This window comes from Astatotilapia calliptera, chromosome 1 (assembly GCF_900246225.1).
Source record: "Astatotilapia calliptera chromosome 1, fAstCal1.2, whole genome shotgun sequence".
Classification (NCBI taxonomy): domain Eukaryota; kingdom Metazoa; phylum Chordata; class Actinopteri; order Cichliformes; family Cichlidae; genus Astatotilapia; species Astatotilapia calliptera.
Window position 1 is genome coordinate 6,167,208 of NC_039302.1, and position 25,359 is coordinate 6,192,566.

The following is a 25,359-nucleotide window of genomic DNA, read 5'->3' on the forward strand; positions in this document are numbered from 1 at the left end:
TTTTGAGAGAAGTAACTAGTAATGTAACTAAGTTACTATTTTAAAGTAACTTACCCAACACTGGCCATACCTGTCGCCATTTGAGCTGTCAACAGCCACAGTGTTTAACATCTTATGTGAAGGGATGCCAGAAGCTAAAAATAACATCATGAAAGTTGCAAAAAAATAGTCAAGTTCAAAATGTAGGTAGCTCACAAAAAAGCTAGTCAGAGACGTGTGTTTATGGTATTTTTTAATCAAAGGATTTTCATTTAGAAAGGCCAAGCATCCTGTTTAGCCAGTGAGGCAGCACCGAGATACTGAATTATCTCTGTGGTGCTTTTTCAAATTTTCTTCATTTGTCAAGGATAGTGAAGCTGGTGGACGCAAACACAGGATTCTCAGAAGAAACGTTTATTTACAAAGAATAATAATGCAACAATATCTTGAGCTGAAAATCTTTGGAAAAAGAAAAAGGATCTCTCTGCTGCTGAAAAAGTGAAATAGTTGAATGCCTTGGACAAGTAATGAAAACCCTAGATATATCACAAATACTTAATAATAATGTGTATGTGTTAGTCCCCCTAGGGAAATATTTCCTCTGCATTTAACCCATTCACCCAGTGAAGCAGTGGGCAGCCACCAATGCAGCGCCCGGGGAGCAGTGTGTAGGGACGGTACCTTGCTCAGGGGTACCTCAAGGTAGCCATTCAGTGGAGTTGAACCCCCGACCTTCCGATCATGGGGCCACCACTCTACCTACTGAGCTATCCCTGCCCTCTGGTGATAAGCATGATCATTGTACTGTCAAGAGATTTGTGGCTGAGTCACGGCACACACAGGTTCATGCTCACAAGCAGAAACGGCTGCAGTGGGCCTTGAACTACATGAAGACTAATTTTCATCAGTCTTGTTCACTGATGAGTGCCGTGCAACCCTATATTGTCCATGTGGATGGAGTGGTGGATGGCCACCATGTGCCAACAAGGATGTGAGGTCAGCAAAGAGGTAGTGGAGTCATGTTTTGGGTGGGAATTACATGGAGAGAGCTGGTCGGCCCCTTCAGGGTCCCTGAAGGTGTGAAAGTGACCTCTGCAAAGTAGAGCTGGGCGATATAAGATTTTTTCATATCACAATATGTTTTTTTCATTTCAGGCGATAACGATATCTATCACGATATAAGCCAAATAACTATATTTGTAAGATTTAAATGTGCCGTTGCTCACAAGTAAAATGTGAAATAATCAGCAGCTTGTTTTTATTTAAATATTTATTTCCCATAATAAGTTCAACAGGGTAGATGTACTTAAGGAACATGAGACTTTTTCAGATAAATAAAGGCAAATATTGCAAACTACACAAAAGGCAGCCGCTAAAGCGTTTAAGTTTCAAAATAGAACAAACGAAACAGACTAAACTGTCAATTCCACTTAGAAACAAAATATTAATTCTAAAAATAAATCTTAGTTTGTTTTACAGAAGAACAGACAAAACTGACTAACTTTTGTCAATATCAAATAAACTGAGAACTAAAAGGAAATTCTCAATCTCTCCTTGTTGTATAGCTGAGCTTTTCAAACAGTTTTAACAGTTACTTTAGTCTGACAAAAGCCGAATGACGAATTAGCGCTTCCAGTCAGAGACCGAGGCTACGTCCACACGTACACGGGTATTTTTGAAAACACAGATTTTCCGTTTTCGTTTTAAAAAAATAATCCCGTCCACACATAAAGGCAGAAATGAAGGAAAACGCTGCTATGAACATGCCAAAGCAGCAGGTGGCGCTAGATTCCTAACCGTGCAGAAATGTTGGCCAATCAGAAGTCTAGAAGCCTCGGTGGGAAAAAGTAAACAAAGCTGGTGTCAGGTTTCAGTTAACGGACTCAGGCGCAGACCGGGACTCCTTACAGGATTTACAGATTTTATTTACACAACGACACCAGGTGATGCTATTTACAAAGTGCTGGAGGGGGGGGAGGGGGGTCCAGGGCTCCGGGGTATGTGAGGGAAAAGACGGGAATCTGACGCCCTCCAAAGGCTCTCTCTCTTCACTCCCCACACTGGGGAAACACCATCCACTCACTCGTCCACGGGATGACAGGCAGGCTGGGAAAGGTCCGGGATAGATCTGTACACAGAGATTATAGTTAGAGGCGAACAGACGGAACGAACTCACAGATCCTTATTTACAATCTACTGAGCGACTGACGCTGATAACTCAACGATCCAGCGACGAGTGACACAGTGCTGGTGTCTTAAATCGGCCTTGTGATTGTCCCGATAGGCAGCAGGTGCGTGGGCCAGGGGCGGGAGCCCATAATGAGCATCGCCCCGGCAGGGGGGAGAGAGAGAGAGAGAGAGAGAAAACATGTTGCCTAATACAGAATCAGCTGGTGAGGCACAGGGACCATGACAGCTGGGGCATAGAAGCAGAACCGAGTCGTATGTGTGGACGGACAGTAACTGTGTGTATATGTAAGCATTTAAACACTGCAGAGTAGAATTAACAGCAACAGTATTGTAGAAATTCATTTCACCGAAACAATAACGTGGCGCACAGTGTGACGTCAAAAAGTGCGCACACCTTTGATGCTGCGTTTTCTCCGTTTTTCTGGTCCACACGTAAATGCAAAAACGGAGTTTTCAAAAATCTTCGTTTTCAGTGACCAAAAACGCCGTTTACGTGTGGACGAAAGGTGCAAATGCATAGAAAAATCTGCGTTTTCAAGAATGCCCGGGTACGTGTGGACGTAGCGCATGCACCAGTTTATTGTATTTCCAGACTTGCTTTCGGCACAATTTACAGTGCACGCTACTCTGTTATTTGTCAGACTTGAAATAGCCGAAATACCTTCACACTACGGAGCTTCTATGGCTCTTCCGTTCGACAATCTCTCCGGCATTGGAACCATCGTCTGTTTTCTCTTCGGTCACGCTCGGTTGATTTTTCTAGTCGGCACACTCATTTCCTCCATTACCCGGGCGGTACGGTGGCTGGCTGCTTCCCAAACAAATACACATGTGTGGCTTGGCACTTGTGCTGTACGTAACAAGTCACGTGACGTGATGCTGCGGCTGTGATTGGTTCGGCTCTGCGCTACGTAATTTGGATTGGCTGTTCTTTTTTTTTTTTTAAGAGGACAAGAGCGGCGAGGTCTATCGCGATAGTTTAATTTTTCTATCGAGAAAAAGTTATATCGCGATACATATCGTTATCGTTCTATCGCCCAGCTCTACTGCAAAGTATGTGGACATCCTGACTGACCACTTTCTTCCATGGTACAAAATAAAAGAACCATGCTTTCCACAACAAAATCATCTTCATGCCTGACAATGCACCATCTCATACTGCAAGGAATACCTCTGCATCATTGGCTGCTATCGGCATAAAATTAGAGAAACTCATGGTGTGGCCCCCGACCTCCCCTGACCTCTATCCGGTCTTTAAGTCTGACGTCATTAACCGTGTCTGGGCCCAAACTCCGCTGCAGGTCCATAAGCCAAACGATCACTGCGGCATTACTGAGAGTTAAAAACTATCTAAATTCTTTCATCTGTAATAAAATGATCAGTGTGGCTGCTTTACCAGGTGTAAAAATTAAGTTAAACATCCAGGCATCCATGAAAACGGAATTTATTAAACTTAACGTAGTAGAAGTTAGCAAAGAGTTAGCTCGCTAGTTTCCATCTAAATATAATATAGCCTGTCCTGACTGAGAGATTTCTGAAACAAATTAAGACATACAGCTCTGCTATCACTTCCAACATAAATGAAGACAGGAAAGTAAACAGCAGTGACGTTTGTAGGGTTACTTTAGTTTGGCTAGCTGATATAACGATGTGCTATGTGATCGCTAGCAACACAGCTACGTTAGCATAATATTAACAGTGAAGGGTGGAGGATGAACGCTAACGTCTTTCCACTCGATAAAAGTTGCCGTGAGTATTCTGGATGGTCAGGGACAAATGCAATCGCATGGCAGGATGCTGTAAATGGACCAAACTTCAGTCAGGAGAACAACTGAGATAATTCATCCACAATTCGAGGTTAGTCATCAATATACTGCTGAATGGGCTGGACTGTAGTTCCATCGTAAGGTTTTAAAAACTGAGCTTTAAAATGAATAGCGGTAATAAAAACCGAGAGGGTGACAGTGATCACTGACTGTTTTTAGGGGCTTTTTGAGAATAAACAGAGCGTTCTCACTACCGAGGCGTAACATGTCGACGTTTTGTCACGTCCCGCGGCATTCCTGAGGAACGCGAAAGGAGACCTTCGGCGTTCTTATGGTACGCGGCGGGTTATGGATGGAATCCAGTGCAATGACGCTCCTGCGGTAGTAGACGTTCCAGCCCTGTATTAAAGCCCTAAACCTAACCTTATCCCTAGCCCTGACCATAACCTTATTCCGGACCTTAACCAGGACTTTAATGATGTTAAATAGCGTGTTTCTAAGCGATTTGAAGAAAAAGAGCGAACATGTGTAGATTCAGTCCAGACGGTTCTCATATTTCCTCTTTTTTCCGAGGTCGTCATTTAGGAACGTGGTGGGTAGCCGAAAACGTAATATGGTGACGATTTGTCACCTAGCGTAAAATGTTACGCTTTGGGAGTGAGAACGGGTTGGAATAAATAGAACCAGATACAAAGCATTAAAACATGTTAAAAAAAACCCCACAAAAGCCTTATACGCAGGGTAGTTTGGGCCCAGAAGCAGGATTCATCATGTCATCACTAAAAGACCGGATTGAGAACCTTTGAGCATTCTCAAGCAAAAGACCAAGGAGGGTGGCGGTAGTTCAAAACATCCAAAAACCAGCTCTGGGAGGCTATTCTGACATCCTGCAGACATTCAAACAATAACTCTCCAAAAAGTTACATGGATGCAAGAATTGTGAAACTGCTTTAAATAAGAGGTCCTATGTTAATACGTAACATGACCTGTTAAGATCTTTTTGATTGAAATAGCTTTTGATTTCAGTAAATATGATCTCCTAATGCTGCAAATTCAACAAATAACCATTTTCAGTTCTTTACAACCTATGAAATATTTTGGAACTCTGTTGTGCCTAATAATTCGAAACAGTGCATTTTAAGTTTTTTTATTTTTAAAAAACAGTATGTTTTCATTGGGAGGGTTGTTCAGTAACGTTCAAATTATACTAATAAAACTAATAGCTGATGACTCGAAAATTGTTCTGTTACTTGCATCGACTGTTTAGGAAAATCCAAGAGAAATATCATTTGCATAATAATTTGGAATGCGGTGTATATGTAGAGATGGACCGATCCGATATTACGTATCGGTATCGGTCCGATACTGACCTAAATGACTGGATCGGATATCGGAGAAAAATAAAAAATGTAATCCGATCCATTAAATATCACGAAAGCACCTCACAAAACTTGCAACACGCCCTAACTCGCCTCAGAACGTTAGCAGTCGGAGCAGTATGCATCACGTGATAGAGCGGCTGTGGCATGCGGGACCTGTGGTCTGGATAGCATGTGGAGCTTCGCTAGCAACCCGGCATTTCATCTCCGACAAAGTTATCCCCGAGAGAAGTAAAGCAAGTGTGTAAGTCCATCTCTGAATGTTTGTAAAGCATTCCTGCGTTAAGCTTAACGAGCGACTGCCTCTCGCTCTCCGGCTGCTACTTCAATCGTGAAACTGCTTAAATGATCAGCTGATCGGCTTTTCTGTCGCGAGTCCGTCTTTGTTTTTGGCCCACTTTGCACCAGAAAGAGGAAACCAGCGGCTGAACAACAGCAGCACGTTTAAGCTTGATAAGCTGTTGTTAGAATGTATTTAATATTACTTTCTACTCGAGGATCTTTTTCTAGGTAGCTGACGCTGGTAACTGTGCAGGGGCGGATCTAGCAAAGTTTAGCCAGGGGGGCCGATAGGGCATTAACTGGGAAAAGGGGGCACAAAGACATACTTTTCTTTCTTATTCTCATTTAAAATGTCGAGCTTTTAATAAATAATTATCTGACACACAAAGTTTTAATTTGATGTAAAATGAATAGAAGTCAATTACTGTATATAGTAACTATTAAGTCTAATATATATACCCTAGTAAGCTATAGTACTTTTTCCTTTGGGAAGGTACCATCTGTGCAGTCTGCAATTTTGTTGAAGAAAGATGTTGAATCTATTTAATATTTCTTGAAAAATAATTAATTTCTGTGCATTTTTTTTCACACTGCATCAAATTAAGGTTGATTACGTCGATTAAGCATCATGAGGTGGCGCGTGAGGGGTGGTTCCCTATTTTTTATTTATTTATTTTTGTTGTTGCTGGGAGTTGGAACCCTATTAGTTAGGTTGCTTAATATTTACGCTAAGTACTCTTTAAAATACCAGAATAGGGAGGATGGTATAGGTCTAAGTTTATTAGATTGATCAGTATTGCTGAACTATGAAATATTTTTTTTGTATACAGGTATAACAGAATAGCTTTAGTGTAGTTGTTGTTTTAAACTTGAGTATGAACTTGCAGACTTGCAAAATGCAGCAAGATATTTTAAAAAACAGTTTTGTTGATTAAAAAACACTATATCGGATTCATATCGGTATCGGCAGATATCCAAATTTATGATATCGGTATCGGTATCGGACATAAAAAAGTGGTATCGTGCCATCTCTAGTATATAGTACCAAATCACAACAATAGTTGCCTCAAGGTGCTTTATATTGTAAGGTAACAACTGTACAAAAATATGGAGAAAACCCCAACAATTAAACAACCCCTTTGAGTCAGCACTTGGCAACAATGGGACGGAAAAAACCTGCAGAACCAGGCTCAGGGAGGGACATGTTCGTTTATCCACCTTGAGCATTCACCAGTAAAACACTTCTTCCTTGGATTATTAATTATTAAAGCATTGAATGACTAAAAATGATTGGTCAGTTATCTCATAGCGTTTGGGATCAATAGCTATGAATCTTTCACATCACTGTGGAGCAATTTTGGCCTAGTTTTCTTTGCAGAATTGCTTCAGCCACATTGAATGACTTTCGACCATGATCAGTCTGTTTCAGGTCATGTCAAAGCATCTTGATTTAACTTCAGACTTTTAAGGGACCAGATCATCAGATCATTTTCTTGTTCCATAACCCAAGAGCTCTTCAGCTTCAGGACACATCTGATGGACAGACATTCTCCTTCCGGATTTTCAGATAGTCAAACAGAATTTATAAACTCCATCAAATCTGGAAAATCCATCATACTACCACCACCAAGACGTTTGAATTTTAGTATGATTTCATGAAGCGCGGTGTTAGTTTTATGCCAGATGTAACAGGACATACACCTTCCAAAAAGGTAAACTTTTGTCTCCGGAGACGACAGCAGTGTTGGGGTCATTACTAAATAAAATACTCGTTAGCAGCTCATCACATACATGAATAATCAAACTCCATATTATCCTAAAGACCTCATAGTACTGTGTTACCCCAACAGAGAACTTAACTCTCAGACTGTGGGCTTGCTTGTGGTTCCTAGAGTATTTAAAAGTAGTAGGGGAAGAAGAGCTTTCAGCTTTTAGGCTCCTTTTCTGTGAACCAGCTCCTAGTTTGACTCTATACTTCTAAGATTAGGCTTAAAACTTGCCTTTTTGATAAAGCATATAATTAGGATTAGATCAGGTGACCCTGAATCCTCTCTTAGTTATGCAACAACTTTAAAGGATCGATAGGAAAAAAAATGTCAACAGTTATTGATGTTGCTGTACCATGAATACCTTTTTTCTCTAATAGCTAAAAATTGTATTTAAGAAATTTATGTAGTTTGAGTCTGAACTAATATTTTCACAAAATGGGACATTTTCTCAACATCTGATAGGTTTTCTATGCGAATAAAACAGAACATTGTAAACATTTTCACAATTTTCAACATTTGCAAAGGATTGCATTTTTCTTTTATTTAAACAGCACCCCAACTTTTCTAGAACAAGGTCATATAAGCTCTCTGAAGAAAAGCAGAAAACAACCGATGTAGCTATAAATACTGGTCAATCTGCTGTATTTGGACATGTTTATGTATGGTGTACATGTTAACGTCACAGTGTTTGGTGTCTTAATTTATCATACACTACAACTGCTGCTGAGAGATTCCAGTATGGAGCAAAGAGGAGGGCAATTCCAGACTGAAAGACCAACCAAACACCATCACATCTACAGCCCAACCATTAACACTGGTAGAGACGGGGAAAAGTCCTTAAGGTAAATATTCAAAGGGAAAAAAAATCAGTTCATTATTGTTCCTGGAAACTGCTGATCAACATTGCAATCATTTATTGCAATAGAATAAATACAGCAAAAAATAACTGTGGCATGAATGCAAATGCCTTAAAAGTATAACACATTAAAAACAGTACATTTCATTAGATGGTGTTGTGTTTACTTTAAGTGAGAATATTATTGTTGCGTCACAACTTTGAGTTTTTTCTCATTTGATGCACTTCAATTCCTCCTTTTTTACTGAAAAACTGTCCTTCAGCCGTCTCACACGGCGTGTTCTTCTGCCGTGTCTGATGCAGGTAGCCATTATAGAAATCAGCTGCAGTGAGTCTTTTGTTCAGGAGCACTGATCTGAATCCCACCCAGCCATCCTGGAACACACATTAATATAAAACTTAGGGCAACAATCAACAGGACAAAGTGAAACAAAGAAAGCAGTACTACTGCTGCAACATTTCAGGAAGTTTAAGCTCAGGGGTCAAGGTCAAGGTCAAATTTATTTATATAGCACATTTCAAACAGCCGATGCTGCACAAAGTGCTTAACAATATAAAATGGTATTAAAAAGCAACAATGTAATACAATAATAACAATAAAAAAACAATAAAAGGACAGTAAAATTATTAAAACAATAACTAAACTAATTCAAATAAGACCAAAATGCTTGGGTCATAGTGTGTTAAAAGCCAGGGCATAGAAATGTGTCTTTAGTAATGATTTAAAATGCTCAAGTGTTTGTGCAGATCTAATATTTAAGGGGAGACTATTCCAAAGTCTGGGACCTGCCACAGAGAAGGATCTATCACCACGAGATTTGAGGTTAGTCCGTGGGATGGACAGCATTAGTTTTGAGCTAGACCTCGTGGTTTTTCGTGGAGCATAGGCAGAGAGGGGCTCAGACAGGTAAGGAGGGGCTCGGGCATTAAGTGACTTAAAAACAAAAAGTAGAAGTTTAAATTGGATCCTGTAGGAGACAGGAAGCCAGTGTAGAGAAGCTAAAACTGGGGTTATATGCTCTCTCCGCTTGGTACCAGTTAGCAGGCGAGCAGCAGCATTTTGAACCATCTGAAGACGATGGATGGAGGCCTGATCTAGACCATAACACAATGAATTGCAGTAGTCCAATCTGCAAGTAAGAAAAAGGCGAATAACACGCTCAAAGACGTTAGCTGGAAGGTATGGCTTTAACTTGGCTAGCTGTCTTAACTGAAAGAAGCAGGACTGAACTACTGCACTCACCTGCTTATTCAATTTAAAAGAACCATCAATGTAGACACCGAGGTTTTTTTACATGTGTTTTACAATACGAGGAAAAGGCGCCCAGAGTGCTGTCGATATGATTAACGTTGCCAAAAATGACAACTTCAGTTTTGTTTTTCATTTAGCTTTAAAAATTTTAATGACAACCACTGTTTGACATCATCAAGGCAGCGTAATGAGAGCTGCGGATGGTCTGACCCTGCTTTTAAAGGTAGATAAATCTGCAAATCATCAGCAAAACAATGAAATGAAATGCTGTACTGCGAGAAGATTGAGCCCAATGGCAACAAATAGAGTGCGAACAGGGCAGGACCCAAAATAGAGCCTTGAGGTACACCGTATTTAAGAGGGGCTATTTTGGAGTTGTGGGGGCCCATATTGACATAAAAAAAAACCCTTTCTGACAAATAGGAACGAAACCACTGTAGGGCAGATCCTTTTAGGCCAGCATGAAATTCTAGCCGTGATAACAGGATGTCACGGTCGACCGTGTCAAAAGCTGCTGACAAGTCCAAAAATAAAAGGGCAGCAGGGCAGAGTTAAAAGAATATTGTTAAAAAACCTTAAAAGTGCCGTCTCAGTGCTATGTAGTGATTTAAAACCAGATTGAAATTTTTCAGAGATCATATTAAAATCAAGGTGGTCCTGCAACTGTAGGTAGACCACTTTCTCCAAGACTTTAGATAGAAAAGGAAGCTTTGAGATAGGCCTGTAGTTGGACAGAACAGCTGGGTCCAGGTTTTGTTTTTTAAGAAGAGGCTGAACTATTGCTTGTTTAAAGCATGATGGGACGTAGCCTGTAGCAAGGGACGTATTAATTAATCTCAGGATGAAAGGCCCAACAGTATTAAAAGTGCTTTTAAGCAAGCTCGGGGGGAGACAATCAGAGGGGCAGTGTGATGATCTTAGGTTACTAACTACCGCGGTCAAGTCCTTAAGGGAGACGGGATCAAACTGCTCTAAGACAGCTGAGCACACAGGAGAAGGACTCTGATCTGAGGCAGCAGACAACGAGACAAGGGCCCTAATCGATAGGATCTTGTCATTAAAAAAATGCTAAAACATCATCGCACATACTTGGTGAAGACGTGACTCCAGAATTATCACATAAACTAAGAAAGCGATTAAGAACGTTAAAAAGTACCTGAGGCCTGTGACTGTTTACTGACACTAAGTTTGAGACAAACTGTGTCTTTGCAGTTTTTACAGCTTCTTGGTGAGCAGAAAGACGAGTCCTTAAAATCTGTAGGGAAACATACAATCTGTCCTTTTTCCATCTCCTTTCAGCGCGTCTGTAGTCACATCTGAGGGAGCGCGTATGTTCATTCAACCACGGCTCTGATAAATGCACAGTCCTGAGCGGAGCAATAGAGTCCAAGATATCAGTGCAGGTAGAAGGAAGAATGTCCGAAAGGTCCTCAACACTTTTACAGTTGGAGTTCATTATTCCAGAGTCCATAAAGGCAGCAGAAAAAGCAGGCGCTGTTAATACATTAAGCGCTCGCTTTTTGCGCGCTGGGACGTACGGCTTATCCATCGAGCAGCGCAGTGTTAGAATGAACAACACAGGAAGATGATCGGAGATGCGCAACTCGGATATTTCCGTGATGCACACATCCAACCCGTGGGAGAGCACCAAGTCCAGTGTGTGACCTTTTTCATGCGTGGGACCAGTAACCCACTGGGTCAAGTTAAAAGAGTCAATAATATTTTAAAAGTCCTTGACCAAAAGTTTAGAGTCACAGCAGACATGGATGTTAAAATCACCAAGGATTAAAAAACTGTCAAATTTAAGAACGATTCCAGCCATAAAACCTGAAAACTCTTTGATAAAATCCTTGTTAAACTTGGGAGGGCGATATATGAGGGCACACAGCAAAGGCGCAGCAAAATTCAGGTGTAACTCAAACAGCTGGTGTTCAAAACTAGAAAATGAGTCGTGCTGTAATGTTTGATGGCAATGAAATCGAGCGTTGAACACGGTGGCTAAGCCTCCCCCACTACCAGAGGACTGAGGGAGGCTGAAGAATGAGAAATTAGGAGGGACCAGTTCCGAAAAAGCTACAGACTCACCGGGTTGAAGCCATGTTTCTGTCAGAAACAGAAAGTCCAGCTGTTGTGACTTTAGGAAGTCGTTTAATACAAACGTCTTGTTTGCTAATGATCTTACATTTAGTAAAGCCACGCAGAGCGAGGGCATTTTGGGATAAAATAGAGAAGGATAAGGCTAGCCAAGCCAAAGCAAAGCTAGCAGAGTTGACGGACGTGTCGCCGTGCATACTGCTGGCGCCATCTTGGAAAAAGTTTAACCATTTGCTTATCTGAAAGACTTTTCAATAAAGGTCTTTTTTCACCATTCTTTGATTATTTTTTTGGTCTGTTTCTCGGCACTGTACCAATCAGAATTGTTGTCTGAGGGCCAAGAAAAATGCCCAACAGATTTGTTTTCCCAAGTGGACCAGTACAGCTGTGCCATACTGGACCAAGAGAAAAGACACAATAAGTCTGCTACATTACCTGATGGGAAAGGAAGAAAACAAGCAAAAAGAGAACAACACAGTAGGGAGACCACAGCAACATCCTAGATAAGCAGAAGTAACTGTAAATCATACATTTTGAATGATACCGAGCACAATATGCTTAAAGGGAGCAGCCAAGGAAGATAGCGTGTGTCTGTGAACACCCGTGTGCGTGAGCGTGCCTGCATTCAAAAGGTTTCTCCATGAATGCTACTATCCATATCTGATAGTAGTTGTGGGGAGCCATAGCCCTGCCCCTCCAGGAAATGAAGCAGGCGTGAAGGATATCCAGGCCCAGACATCTAAAGGCCCCCCAGAACATAAGAGTCCAAGGAGGTCCACCGAAAGGGCGGATGCGCCACCCTCCTAGAAAAGAGCTGAGGAGAGCATCACCCTCACGACCGAGCCACCCGCACCAGGACCCGCCAAGCAGCCACTAGGAGTGAGACAGTACACACCCGAGCACCCAGCCCCAGACACCAAGAACTACAATGCACCAAGAGGTGAGGTCATCAGCCACCGGCAGGGAGTGTGGTGGGGGGAGATAGGTGGGGGCCCGAGATGTTCCCAGAGAGGAAGAGTCTAAGACCCAACCAGACACATAAACATAGACAAACAGGCACACAGTCACAAACATGCATTCCCACCCTCATACACATATATAAATACATACTCTATACCCCAAGGTCCAGGTGCCATCCTCCCCAGAGTGGCAATCCGCCAACTCCTCCTCCCAGCTCCAAATGACAAACAGGGAAAGAAGGGGGTGTGAAGACCCCATACCTGACTCTGCCCGCTCATATGTGGTTTTGCTGCAATTTTATTGTTACATTCTTTAGCTCCTGTAATTATCTGGTGCTGTTTATAGCTCAAACAACATCATGGTGTAGAGATTGTATGTACTGACAGCTTCTTTGTGGATGAAACTGTGGTGCTATAATCCTAAAGCTATTTAAATGTGCGGTGCTTTTATGACTGATATTTTACAAAAAGTCTTCCTTTTGGTCAGGTGACAAGAAAAAATGCAACACTGCCAAAGTCTGAATGCTGGTATCAAACTGCTCTCACTACAGTATGTGTGAGTTTATGTTGACAGAGTATGTTTCTCCTCAACAAAGAGTCTGCTCTAAAGTAGAGATGGACTGATACCACTTTTTTATGTCCGATACCGATATCATAAATTTGGATATCTGCCGATACCGATATGAATCCGATATAGTGTTTTTTAATCAACAAAACTGTTTTTTAAATATCTTGCTGCATTTTGTATAAGTTCATACTCAAGTTTAAAACAACAACTACACTAAAGCTATTCTGTTATACCTGTATGCAAAAAAAAAAAAAATTTCATAGTTCAGCAATACTGATCAATGTAATAAACTTAGACCTACACCATCCTCCCTATTCTGGTATTTTAAAGAGTACTTAGCGTAAATATTAAGCAACCTAACTAATAGGGTTCCAACTCCCAGCAACAACAAAAATAAATAAATAAAAAATAGGGAACCACCCCTCACGCTCCACCTCATGATGCTTAATCGACGTAATCAACCTTAATTTGATGCAGTGTGAAAAAAAATGCACAGAAATCAATTCTTTTTCAAGAAATATTAAATAGATTCAACATCTTTCTTCAACAGAGCTGCAGACTGCACAGATGGTACCTTCCCAAAGGAAAAAGTACTATAGCTTACTAGGGTATATATATTAGACTTAACAGTTACTATATACAGTAATTGACTTCTATTCATTTTGCATCAAATTAAAACTTTGGGTGTCGGATAATTAATTATTAAAAGCTAGACATTTTAAATGAGAATAAGAAAGAAAAGTATGTCTTTGTGCCCCTTTTCCCTGTTCATGCCCTATCGGCCCCCCTGGCTAAACTTTGCTAGCTCCGCCCCTGCACAGTTACCAGCGTCAGCTACGTAGAAAAAGATCCTCGAGTAGAAAGTAATATTAAATACATTCTAACAACAGCTGATCAAGCTTAAACGTGCTGCTGTTGTTCAGCCGCTGGTTTCCTCTTTCTGGTGCAAAGTGGGCCAAAAGCAAACAACAGACACGGACTCACGACAGAAAAGCCGATCAGCTGATCGTTAAGCAGTTTCATGATTGAAGTAGCAGCAAGAAGAGGCAGTCGCTTGTTAAGCTTAACGCAGGAATGCTTTACATTCAGAGATGGACTTACACACTTGCTTTACTTCTCTCGGGATAACTTTGTCGGAGATGAAATGCCGAGTTGCTAGCGAAGCTCCAAATGCTATCCAGACCACCGACAGGTCCCGCATGCCACAGCCGCTCTATCACGTGATGCATACTGCTCCGACGTGCTAATGTTCTGAGGCGAGTTACGGCGTGTTGCAAGTTTTGTGAGGTGCTTTCGTGATATTTAATGGATCGGATTACATTTTTTATTTTTCTCCGATATCCGATCCAGTAATTTAGGTCAGTATCGGACCGATACCGATACGTAATATCGGATCGGTCCATCTCTACTCTAAAGTCCTCTCCACCTCTGGAGACCATGCTACTAAGAGTTTTCTCATCAGATGTGACAGTGAATAAGAGTAAAGGTCCTTCTAATAACATCCGCACCCATCCCCAAAATGTGCCAACAGCTAGCTGATGTTACTGGTGCAGATGAAGCCACCTTGGTGGGCCTTATAACTGAATGGGACAAGATGGCCGTCAGGGACGAGGTGCAGCATCTGCCAGAGTGGAGTGCAAAGAACAACTTGTTCCTCATCACGAAGAAAACCAAGGTGGTCATTGCAGATGTCAGGATGAAGCAGAAGCACCCCCACCCCACAGAAACAACCACCTTCTGCTGCTAACACAACTTCAGCTCTTTGCAAGCACCTGCACAGACTGCATGCTGACACTAAGAACAAATGACTTTCTTCTAGGAGTAATTAATCAATGAACAGCATTACTTTAAAGAAAAGTGTTTTTTGTGTAACACATTATTTTTTAGTAATGAATCCAATACTGATCACAACAACGTGGAGAAACATCTCCAACACAGACGAACATTTAACCACACCATTCAATTAATTTGCACAAATACAATGTCTTTGATATGTTGCTTAGCAATGGTGGCAACTGTGTGAAAGTCACCTGTCACCTCACTACTAAAGCTAAGGAAAAGTGCAGACGCTATGGTAAGCATGTAGTGAAGAAGGTCAGGGGTGCTCGAGGGAACAGTTGGACCAACCTTGCAGCAGACTGCTAGAGTATTTGACTCCTTCTGAAAGCTCACTGAACCGGGGATGGGGTTCCTTCTTTGATCTGCAAACAGCATGTGAATGATAATGGCAGCACAGTGTTATTGTTATACAATATTGGAATACCATACAGTAGGGCACATTTATGTCAAATTACAACTTCCATAGCTCTCATTTAGAGGTTCCCACCTCTGATTCTACAAATATTTCTATTTAAAGGTTTACTTATTAACAAAGGTCTACAACACAGGTGCAGTGACATTATCTAGACAATTTACATGATCATGTATGTTCATTTTTGTGGCTGAGATGATCTTTTTTTTGAAAAACTGTCATCTTTCTCCACAAATTCCACAAAAAATTGGAGTTTTCTTTTAGTATGTCTGGATTGTTCACTAATTGGAAAGCTTGTGGTTTGAGCCTAGATACTTCTGGTCTGCATGTAAAGTGTCCTTGATACCGAAAGCCCAATATCCCCGACGCAGAGACCAGAAACTAGTCATCACACTGGCTGCAATTAATGCCTTGAAATCATCCGAGTTTTCCCATTTACTATTTCTTGCTTGCAGTAGTCTCACGTTCCTTCTAGCTGATGACAGACCTCACAACTAATCACTTAAGTAACTCAGTGCATCATGGGAAGTTCCCAGGAACCTAAACCTAGTGCTTCCTAACTAAGGGAGGATTCATGGTAACCTGATGCAGCCCTAACTATATGCAGTATCAAAAGGGAAAATTCTAAGCCTAATCTTAAAAGCAGCAAGGTGACTGTTTCCCGAATCCAACCTGGGAGCTGGTTCCACAGGAGAGGGGCCTAAAAGCTGAAGGCTCTGCCTCCCATACTGTTTTTAAATACTCCAGGAGCCACAGGTAAACCAGCAGTATCAGAGGAACTATTGTGGTGATATGGCACTATGAGGTCTTCAAAAAAAGATCAGGCCTTGTTACTTAAGACCTTGACTGTGAGGAGGATTTTGAATGTGATTCTGAATTTTAGCCAAGGAAAAGAAGCTGATATGGGAAAAATATCCTCTCAAGTCCAGGTTAGTGCTCTTATTACAGGATCAGCTCAAGGCTTTTCTAAAAATAGAGGCTGTCAAGGCCGCTGTGATTTAATGAGAGTCCTATCCTCATATTTTCACTGGTTTGCATCTTTTAGAAGCTGTTGAGCTACCCTTAACTTTGAGTCACATGACCTGTGCCTCTGTTGGCTAGCTTCTTGTTCACACCAAAAGATCCCAACTCAAGGAGAAATATTTGGGCACTTTATGCATAGAATCTGGCCAAGACATTCATTTAAAACTCCACCAACGTCACAAACACTCATACGGTCTGTTTATTGTGTTACCGGTTTGGTTAATCACTTTACCTGATAATGACACATGACATTTTCCAGCAAAATCCAGAAGTTTTATTGTTCTGCCCATCCACATAGTCCTCAAAGGTATCTGATGTAAGAGAGGGTCATTGTTGAGATCTCCAAGAGAGTTTGGCATGACTTAGTTATGCAATGAGCCTTACCCGGGACCCGACTGCACGATATAGACGGTCAATTTGGTCACAAGTCTGTTCCTCCCACACAATCCAGCTCATGGACATCTTGATTTTTGGGGCTGTTGGAGGAAATCATGTTGAAAGTTAGAAGACCAGTTTTTCATTCAGACAACTATATGTATCCAGCTCAGCGTTACGCACCAAATGTTGCACCAGTTTGTCCTTGTTCCCTTTGATTTTCCATTCTCTCAGACAGTGACATCAACGTGTTAATCAGCTGCAAAAGCACACACAAGCAATCATGTTACAGTCCTGCTGGTAAAAGGTAAAAAAAAATAACCATGATCTGCAACAGTTCTGAAAATGCTGACATTGTGCGAAAGTTGGTAAAAAAAATTCATTTGCAAATCTCAAAACAGCGACACATGGAAAAGTTTCAGGACCTCGAGGACTGGAGTTCGAGACCCCTGATCTAATCAGTATCTAAAGGAGTATCTTAAGGAGGTAGTGTTTCTCTGAAGTAAAGCTGGGGCAGAGGTTCAATAATCTTTACCAAGGTTTGCTTGTTATCAGTTCAAAACCCTGCATCTCTGATGTTATGGGGGTGCATTAGTGCCTATGGAGCTGGCAGCTTGCACATCTGGAAATGCTCTAACAATGCTGAAAGGCGTATATAGGGTTTTGAAATAGAAGACTCCTGTTGCTGAACTGGCCTGCCTGCAGACCTTTCACCAGCTGAGAACATCTGGTATTGAGATGTTGCTGCCATAAAATTCAAAATGAGCTCATATTGTCCTTAAAATGGAAAATTTTCTCAATGTAAACATTTAATAGATTTTCACGTTCTATTGTAAATAGACTGGGTTTATGAGACTTTCGGATCACTACTTTTATTTACATTTTACATAACATCCCAACTTTTATGGAACTGGAGTTGTACGTTGCATGTTCTAACTCACGAGATGTGCTCCCATTGTGGCTAGAGTACCTCCCAGCTCATCAGCAGTACAATTCTCAGGGACCTGATAGAATTGCTGGTTGAGAATAGGCCCCACATCAAACCTGCAGGGTGATATTGAGCTCTGTTATGGTTGTTATCAGGAAAAAGAAAATACTCAGACATTTATCTGCTGTTTACCTGTGAGGTCGGATCTGGATGATGGAGACTCCTGTCACACTGTCACCATGCAAGATGGTGTGGAAGATAGGAGCTGGACCGCGCCATCTTGGCAGCAGGCTAGGGTGAACATTCAAAATCCCACTGAAAGAGAATGCAGTGTCTGTTTCTGTGGATTTATATACAGGTTCTGATCTCATGCCTTGTGTAGAACAGCTTCAGTGCTCCTTAGAGCACAGTCAAGCCCATAATTATTCGTACTCCTGCACATTTTGACTTAAAGTTACTTTTATTTAACCAACGAGTTCGCTTTTTTTGACCGGAAATGACATGGGCGTCAATGTTGCACAAGAGGTATCGTTGTGGGGAAAAAAATCTCAGCTTTGATTTAGATTTGAGCAAAAAGTGTTACGTTCAGAATTATTCATACCATTCTCAATAATCAATAGAAAAGCCTTTATTGGCTATTACATCAATCAAAAGCTTCCTATAATTGCAGACCAGCTTTTTTTGCACGTCTCCACGGGTATTTTCACCCATCTTTAGCAATGAGCTCCAACTCTTTCAGGTTGGAGGGTCTAAGACCCTTTAGCTCCCTGCACAGATTCTTAATTCAAGTCAGGACTCTGGCTGGGCCGCTGCGAAATGTTAATGTTTTTGTCTGCCAGCCATTTCTTCACCACTTTTGCTGTGTTTTGGGTCGTTGTCGTGCTGAAATGTTCGCCGGTGCCCAGGGCCAAGTTTCTCTGCAGACTGCCTGATGTTGTTGTGAAGAATCCTCATGTGTTGCTCTTTTTTTCATGGTGCCGTTCACTGTGATTACACTCCCTGGTCCATTGGCTGAAAAACATCCCCAAAGCATTAGGTTCCCACCACCATGTTTGACAGGAGGGGATGGTGTTCTCAAGGTTGGAGGCTTCTCCCTTTTTTTTTTTTTTTTTTTTAAACACCTAATGAAGGAAACATCATTGTGATCAAATAATTCAATTTTTGATTCATTTGACCATAACACAGAAGACCAGAAATCTTCTTCCTTATCCAGATGAGCATTTGCAATTCTGGAGAATTGGCGTCCTCCTCAGTCTGCATCCGTGAAACCCAACAGTGTGCAGTATGCGTTGGACTGTCTGCCACCAACAGAGCCCAGATTCCCCAGGATGGCCTTAGTGGTGGACCTTGGATTCTTTTTCACCTCTTTCACTATCTTATCTGGCCAGCACAGGTGTGGCCATCTTGTATTTTTTTAATAACACTTTATACTGTAGCCACTAGAACTTGAAAATATTTAGATAGGGCCTTGTATCCCTTTCCTTGTGAGCAGCCACAATGCACAGCCGGAGGTCCTCACTGAGCTTCTTTGTCTTAGCCATGACTGTCCATAAGCAACTGCAGAGAGCTGCTGCACACCCGATCTCGTCTGCTCTCGGAAGCTAGACAGGGTTGAGCTTGGTTAGTACTTGGATGGGAGACCGCCTGGGAGTACCAGGTGCTGTAAGCTTTCACCCCAACCGGTCGCAGCAGATAGCCGCCCCTCCCTGAGCCTGGTTTCTTCCTGTTAAAAGGGAGTTTTTACTTCCCACTGTCGCCAAAGTGCTTTCTCATAGGGGGTCATATGATTGTTGAGATTTCTTTTCCTCTGTATGTATTATTGTAGGGTCTACCTTACAATATAAAGCACCTTGAGGAGACTGTTGTTGTGATTTGGCGCTGTATAAATAAAATTGAATTGAATTTCGCCTGTTGATTTGGTTAAAAAAGATGTTCCCAATTAATCAGGGTCATTAGGATGCTTTAGAACAGCTTGGACTATTTGAAATGGTGATATAAATTTTTGGATTTTCCCAGAGACTGACAGTTTGTGAAGGGTATGAATCATTTTGGACATGACACTTTTTGATCAAATCTAAATAAAAGTGGAGAAATATTTTTTTCCCCCACAATGATACCTCTTGTACATCGTGTTATTATCTTTTGGGAGACGCCTGTGTCATTTCCAGTCCAAATACAAACGAAAACAACAACAACAAAAAACCTCGCTTGTTAAATAAAAGTAACTTCAAGTCAAAATGTGCCAGGGGTGTGAATAATTATGGGCTTGACTGTGCCTTAGAGCAGTGGTTCCCAAACTTATTTTGCTGGGCCCCCCTTTGTTTTACAAGAAAAATATTTGCGCCCCCCCCCCCTCTTCCCGGCACGCACACACACATCCTCCAACCACACGCGCCCATATTTTGGTTTATTTCACACCTCAAACATTTAGTAAACAGTTAAGCAAATACAAGTAAACAGCAATAAATTACAGGTAGTAATAAAATAAACTACTAACTCGTTTACGCTGCGTCCGCACCTACACGGGTGATTTTGAACACGCAGCTGTTTCGTCCACGTAAACGGCGTTTCGAATCTCCGAAAACGGAGATTTTTTTAAAACTCCTTTTTTGCGTTTCCGTGTGGACGAGGAATACAGAGTTGGTCACGCAGCATCAAAGGTATGCGCCTTTTTCACGTCACGCTGTGGCCACGTTATTGTTTACATGAGATGAATTGCAGAATGATAGAGACGAAATACTGTTAATCTGACTGTCTGCAGGTTTTACACACAGTTACTGTCCCTCTGTTTACAAAGGCAGAGGCGTCACGGTGTCATTATTTTATGTGTTGTTGTTTTCCCTGTGTAATAATGTTCAACATTGCATCAATACATTTTTCAAAAAATGCCTCTCTGTGCAAAATGTGTTCAAAAACATAAACAGCTGTGGGATCCTGTTTGTCTGTGATTTGAACCGAGGGAACAAATCGTGGCAGGATCAGCCTGATGTTATTTGTATCCTGCTGTAACTTTACTGTATAAAGAGCTCACATCTCCAACATGTCAGGAGCAGTTAGTCATTATGAGAAGTGTTTGAACTAAAAATCAAGAATGTGGGATCCTGTTAGTCCCTGATTTAAACAGCCCAGCGCTGCTCCCGATGCAGGGGAAACCAACCCTGCAGGGAGACCTACCTCTGCACCTGTGCAGGTGAAGCCAAAGGGCAGATTTGCTTCACCAGATTTTCTAGTCTTTGTCTTAGAATGAAGTTGGTTTGGAAACATATTCAGCGATGCTTCATCTCCTGCTTTGCGTTTGTGTGGGCGCCCCGTGCTATCAGTGTCCAAGCGTTATTGTTCCCCCCCCCTTTTCATACCGCGCCCCCCCTGCAATGGCTCTGTGCCCCCCCCAGGGGGCGGGTCCCACACTCTGGGAAGGACTGCCTTAGAGAGACTTAAAACTCAAACTCTCTTAAACTCTAATGACACCATTCATCTAGATCAGCCATCCCCCCCCAAAAAAAAAAAAAAAACAACCCAGGGGACCTATCCAATCTTAAATCTTCACTCTAATCAAAATACAAGAGAAAGTCATATATTTCCTTGATTTTGGGGGGTATCACTAATCTAGATATTCATTCATTTTCTCTTTGTGGATGTCAGCAGAAAGTGCTAATTGGACCTCTCAGTGACAGGGCCAAGGGTTCAGCCTTTTCTTTTAATTTGTCACCCATCATATGTACACTGTATTTATGTGTCTCTCCACAGTATCACCTATTTTGTTTTATTTTCTCTTCCCAGTGCATTTGCATGAGTTTACTGAGATGTTAAACGGATTCTTAAAACAGAAAAGAAAAATCTGATTACAACAATTAACCCACCCTTGAAAGACCCAGGGTGAGAGCTATAAGAGGCAGCCCTGGGTACTGAGGACATTGTCACAACATTTCAGAGACCGTGAGATCATAGTCAAACCACAGCACGGCACCAGTCCCCAGGTTTTAACGATTAGTTGATCAACGATAAATGCTCACTATGGAAACTTGCTGATTAGTCTCTCAGGAAGTAGGCAGCCAAAAGACACGACCACACCAACATCAAACCGTCCATTCACATCATCAGGGGGCCAACTGTGTAGCGGAAGGTGGTTCTCTTGAGCAAACCTCTTCACTGGAACATCACCAGCCAAGGTAACAACTTCAAGGGTCTCCACTATCCCTTCACTGGTGCCCCTACAACACAAAAGGAAGGGTTAAGTATAAAAAAAACAAACTAATAACTGTAGCACGCCAGCAGTGTATTCAACTCTCTAGGACAAAAATATGTTTTAAAGTCAATACCAGATACTAAAGGCTCTATTTTACCAGGAAATCAAAGTGGAAAATAGAGCATTAAACTGATTGTATTCATTTCCTCACTTTTATTGACTTTGTGTTTGTGAACAATGTATGCAGTGAGATTTCTGATCATGGAGTCTGGAATTAAACTACAACACAGTTCTGTGTCAATGAAGCCCTCATCTATTTCCTGCAAGCTAACGATTCTTTTAGTAATCTATTCCATCAATTAGTACTTGTGTCTTATTAATGAGCATTGATAAATATTCAAAAGAGAAAAAATAAAGATCTTTCAAGTGCTCATTAGTTTCCGTTTTAGAAAGTGGAATGTTTTTTGTTCCATTTGTCAAAAAATAACCAAGCCCACTGATTGTATGTAAAGACAAACATTTCTTAAATGCAAAATTATATAAATACACTAAAGTACAGTCTAAGATCAAAGTCAAATAACATAAAATATGTATGCAATCTAAATTAAGGCATAAAAAATTACCTTCACTCTGTCTTTCAGGGTTTTGTAAGAGTTTTACTCGCCCATGTAGATTTTATTCACACACTTCTCCTAAATAAGTTTCTATTGCAGGTCTGTTTTTAGTCACAAAAGTGTGCAATGTCTTGTTTTCATGGTGACAATGGCGCAGTACAGAGCCGTGCATTAAGCGAAGAATGTGTCCAGAGTTTTTATAATTGAATTATTGTAAATACTCAATGAATAGTTGCAGCCCTGCCCTCTCTAAATGTTTAAATGTACATAGGACACTGGAATTGCACATACAGATAAAGCCAGCAAGAACTGCTGCCTGGTCCTCCCTGTGGGATGTGTCAACTATTACGAAGCCACTATCATTCAGTTACAGAGTATTACCAAGAGGTGGCGCTTTTCTCACAAGAACTTTGACTTGTTTGAAAGTGATAATAGTATTTTAGTATTTTATGCAAGGACTGTTTCTCACAGAAGTTCACAGAAAAGCTCCATTTGTATGTAACCTGTGTGTTTATGTACACTCACTGATCAATGAGTATGATACAAATACTGAACTTCACCACTCAACCACTGACATTGCTACAATTCAGTGAATGTACACTTGTAGTTCAAGACAACGTGCTGAAATTAAAAGTGAGCAAAGGGCAATGCATTGGGAAAGAAAGTGACTTTGATTGTTGGTGCCACAGGAGCAAATCTGAGGATTTTTTTTAAAAAACTGATCAGCTACTGAGATTTGAAGACAACTGTCTGAAACAGGAAACACGTCCTCTCCCGTTCATACGGCAGGTAAATAAATAATCAACTAACAGTGCATATTATGTTAGTGCAATCTGCCTTATTACAAACCTGCTATTACTGTGCATTTAGATAACCACAATCAGAGACACAGACAGAGTCTGGCTCAGATGCTGGCAGTCCTCGCTGCAGTCTACCGGTAGCGTCTCCTTTCAGGCCAGACGAATGTCACCGAGCAGTGACTACGTTTGTGGTCAAAGGCTTGCACCCATTTGCCACAGCAGATGATTTTCGATAAGTGAATGTGTTTAATTGTAGGCAGGGACATTACTGGATATTCTTGTGTAATTGCTACAGAATAATTTATGTTATACGTTGTTATTGCTACAGAAGAATATTGATTTTATTATTTTACATTTACAATTTTTTTGTAAACAGATGAACCTGAACTGGTTTGTAAAAATGCTGCAACTTCAGTGGTGTGGAACTGGTTTAGCTTTCCTCCGTCAGACACACAACAAAGCACTATTTTTGGTAGAGCATGCTAGCGGGCCGTCGTTATTACCGTGTTGTTTGGAAAATACGGCGCACTTAAATCAATCCTTTGATTTTTCTGAAAGTCGACAGAGCCCCTTATAATCCCGTGTGCCTTATGTATGAACTCTGGTTGTGTTTGCACTGCATAGCACAGAAACTGTAGTCCATTACGGTGTAAAACATGCTAGAGATGACTTATGTTCACTCTGAAACGCCAAGTCTGCTACTGATCTCAGTAAATGTAAAAGAGCCGTTTCCTTGGTTGTGCCAAAGGTGATTTCAGATGTGTGTTTTCTGTTTAATATCTTTGCTTATATTCTTAAAAAGTCAGCAGTCAATAGGATTTACAAAGAGGTTACATTAAAAATAAATAAATTACCTGAGGTATTGCATACCCTGTTTTCTACGTTATAATCTATCTGGTCATTTTTTAATGTCAATAAGAGTTTTACAGTCATACATAAATGATACATAAACGTTGTTTTGCAAAAAGCTGACGATCACTTTGTGGCACAACACAGTTCCTGTCTGTAAATTTAGAGATGTGGATATAAAAAAAAAAAAAAGCTGAAAAAAATCTTCACAGGCCATTTTCTTCAGAATCTACTGCATTTATTATTTAATAAAACTGACGGCACTCTGTGCTAATACATTTGGAGCTTATTTCGTATTACATTTTAAGTTAAATAGCACGTTAGGCAAGAGGACGATTTCTGGCAGGTTAAACTGCTGTGTCTGAAGAGGAAACAATTTCAACAAATTAATTAAGATTAATTTCAATAAAAAAATACATTACAATATTATTGCAAACTATTGCAATAATATTGCAAAAAAAAAAAAATCCTCCTCTGTGTGTATGATATGTGACATGATATGTAACACGTTGCAGTGTGAAACCCTGTGTGCACGCCTGTAAGCGGCTTGTGTGGGACACGCACCTGCAGGATGTGAGAAGTTTGAGAGATTCCACAGCGAAGTGATCAGTGCCAAAAAACAGGAGCCTCCATTTGGGTTTTGATGCCGATGACAGGACTCTACATAGCTGTCGCTGCCCGCGGTCAGTGTCGCCCCTCCATACTGTCCCCATACAGCAACGCTGACAGCGCTTCAGCGATTCCACAGAAGCTCTTATTGTCTTGGCGCTCGTCCACATACTGAAAGCAGCGTCGGCTCAAAGTGTCAAGTTCACAGAATGAAAAACTTCCTCAGTTTGTCGCCGTTTTGACCCACAGGAAGCCGCCATATTTGTTTCTTCTTCTTCGACTTCCTCCTCTTCTTCTTTATAATATTTATTGGCGGTTGACAAACAGCAAAATGGTGCACTACCGCCACCAACTGGTGTGGAGTGTGGACCGAAACGTCCACAAAAGGATAAAAAAACAAACAAACATTCAAATCCTTCCAAACAAATTAGTCCGCCTTAACCCTATAATGCCCTCTGTGTCATATTTGATACACGAGTTTCTGAGACCTCCATCTCATCAACATGATCAATACTTGCCATAATTTGTCCATAAAATGTTATGGACAAAACTCTTTGTTTTTGTCTAAAATTAACATTGTTGCTAACAAAAGGTTGCCAAAACGCCCAATGTATCAAATGCAAAACAAAA

General features: G+C 41.1%; 1 protein-coding gene across 2 annotated transcripts; it reads right to left on the minus strand.

Annotated features, from left to right (window-relative positions):
• Window positions 1-1,849: 1,849 nt before the first annotated feature.
• mtfmt (mitochondrial methionyl-tRNA formyltransferase) lies at window positions 1,850-25,053 on the minus strand. 2 transcript variants are annotated; one of them, XM_026157089.1, is made up of 9 exons: window positions 24,685-25,053; window positions 21,685-21,882; window positions 17,864-17,986; window positions 17,685-17,787; window positions 16,927-17,002; window positions 16,753-16,844; window positions 16,601-16,679; window positions 15,222-15,295; window positions 1,850-2,107 (listed from the first exon to the last, which is right to left on the minus strand). In XM_026157089.1, the coding sequence occupies exons 1-9, from the start codon at window positions 24,897-24,899 to the stop codon at window positions 1,850-1,852; spliced, it is 1,218 nt and encodes a 405-aa protein (XP_026012874.1). In that variant the 5' UTR covers window positions 24,900-25,053. The 2 variants fall into 2 exon arrangements, with proteins under 2 accessions (XP_026012874.1, XP_026012943.1); XM_026157158.1 differs by lacking the exon at window positions 1,850-2,107 and adding an exon at window positions 7,881-8,596 and having other exon boundaries at window positions 24,685-25,039.
• Window positions 25,054-25,359: the final 306 nt, after the last annotated feature.

Bases quoted from the DNA above. Each gene is read 5' to 3' on its own strand.
- mtfmt (XM_026157089.1), bottom strand. From the start codon at position 24,899: ATGTGGACGAGCGCCAAGACAATAAGAGCTTCTGTGGAATCGCTGAAG. The intron at 17,003-17,684 runs GTGAGTTAGAAC...GTGCTTTTGCAG, and splicing joins CCACAATGGGAGCACATCTC to CTGATTAACACGTTGATGTC. The intron at 16,845-16,926 runs GTGCGTAACGCT...TTCCTCCAACAG, and splicing joins ACAAACTGGTGCAACATTTG to CCCCAAAAATCAAGATGTCC.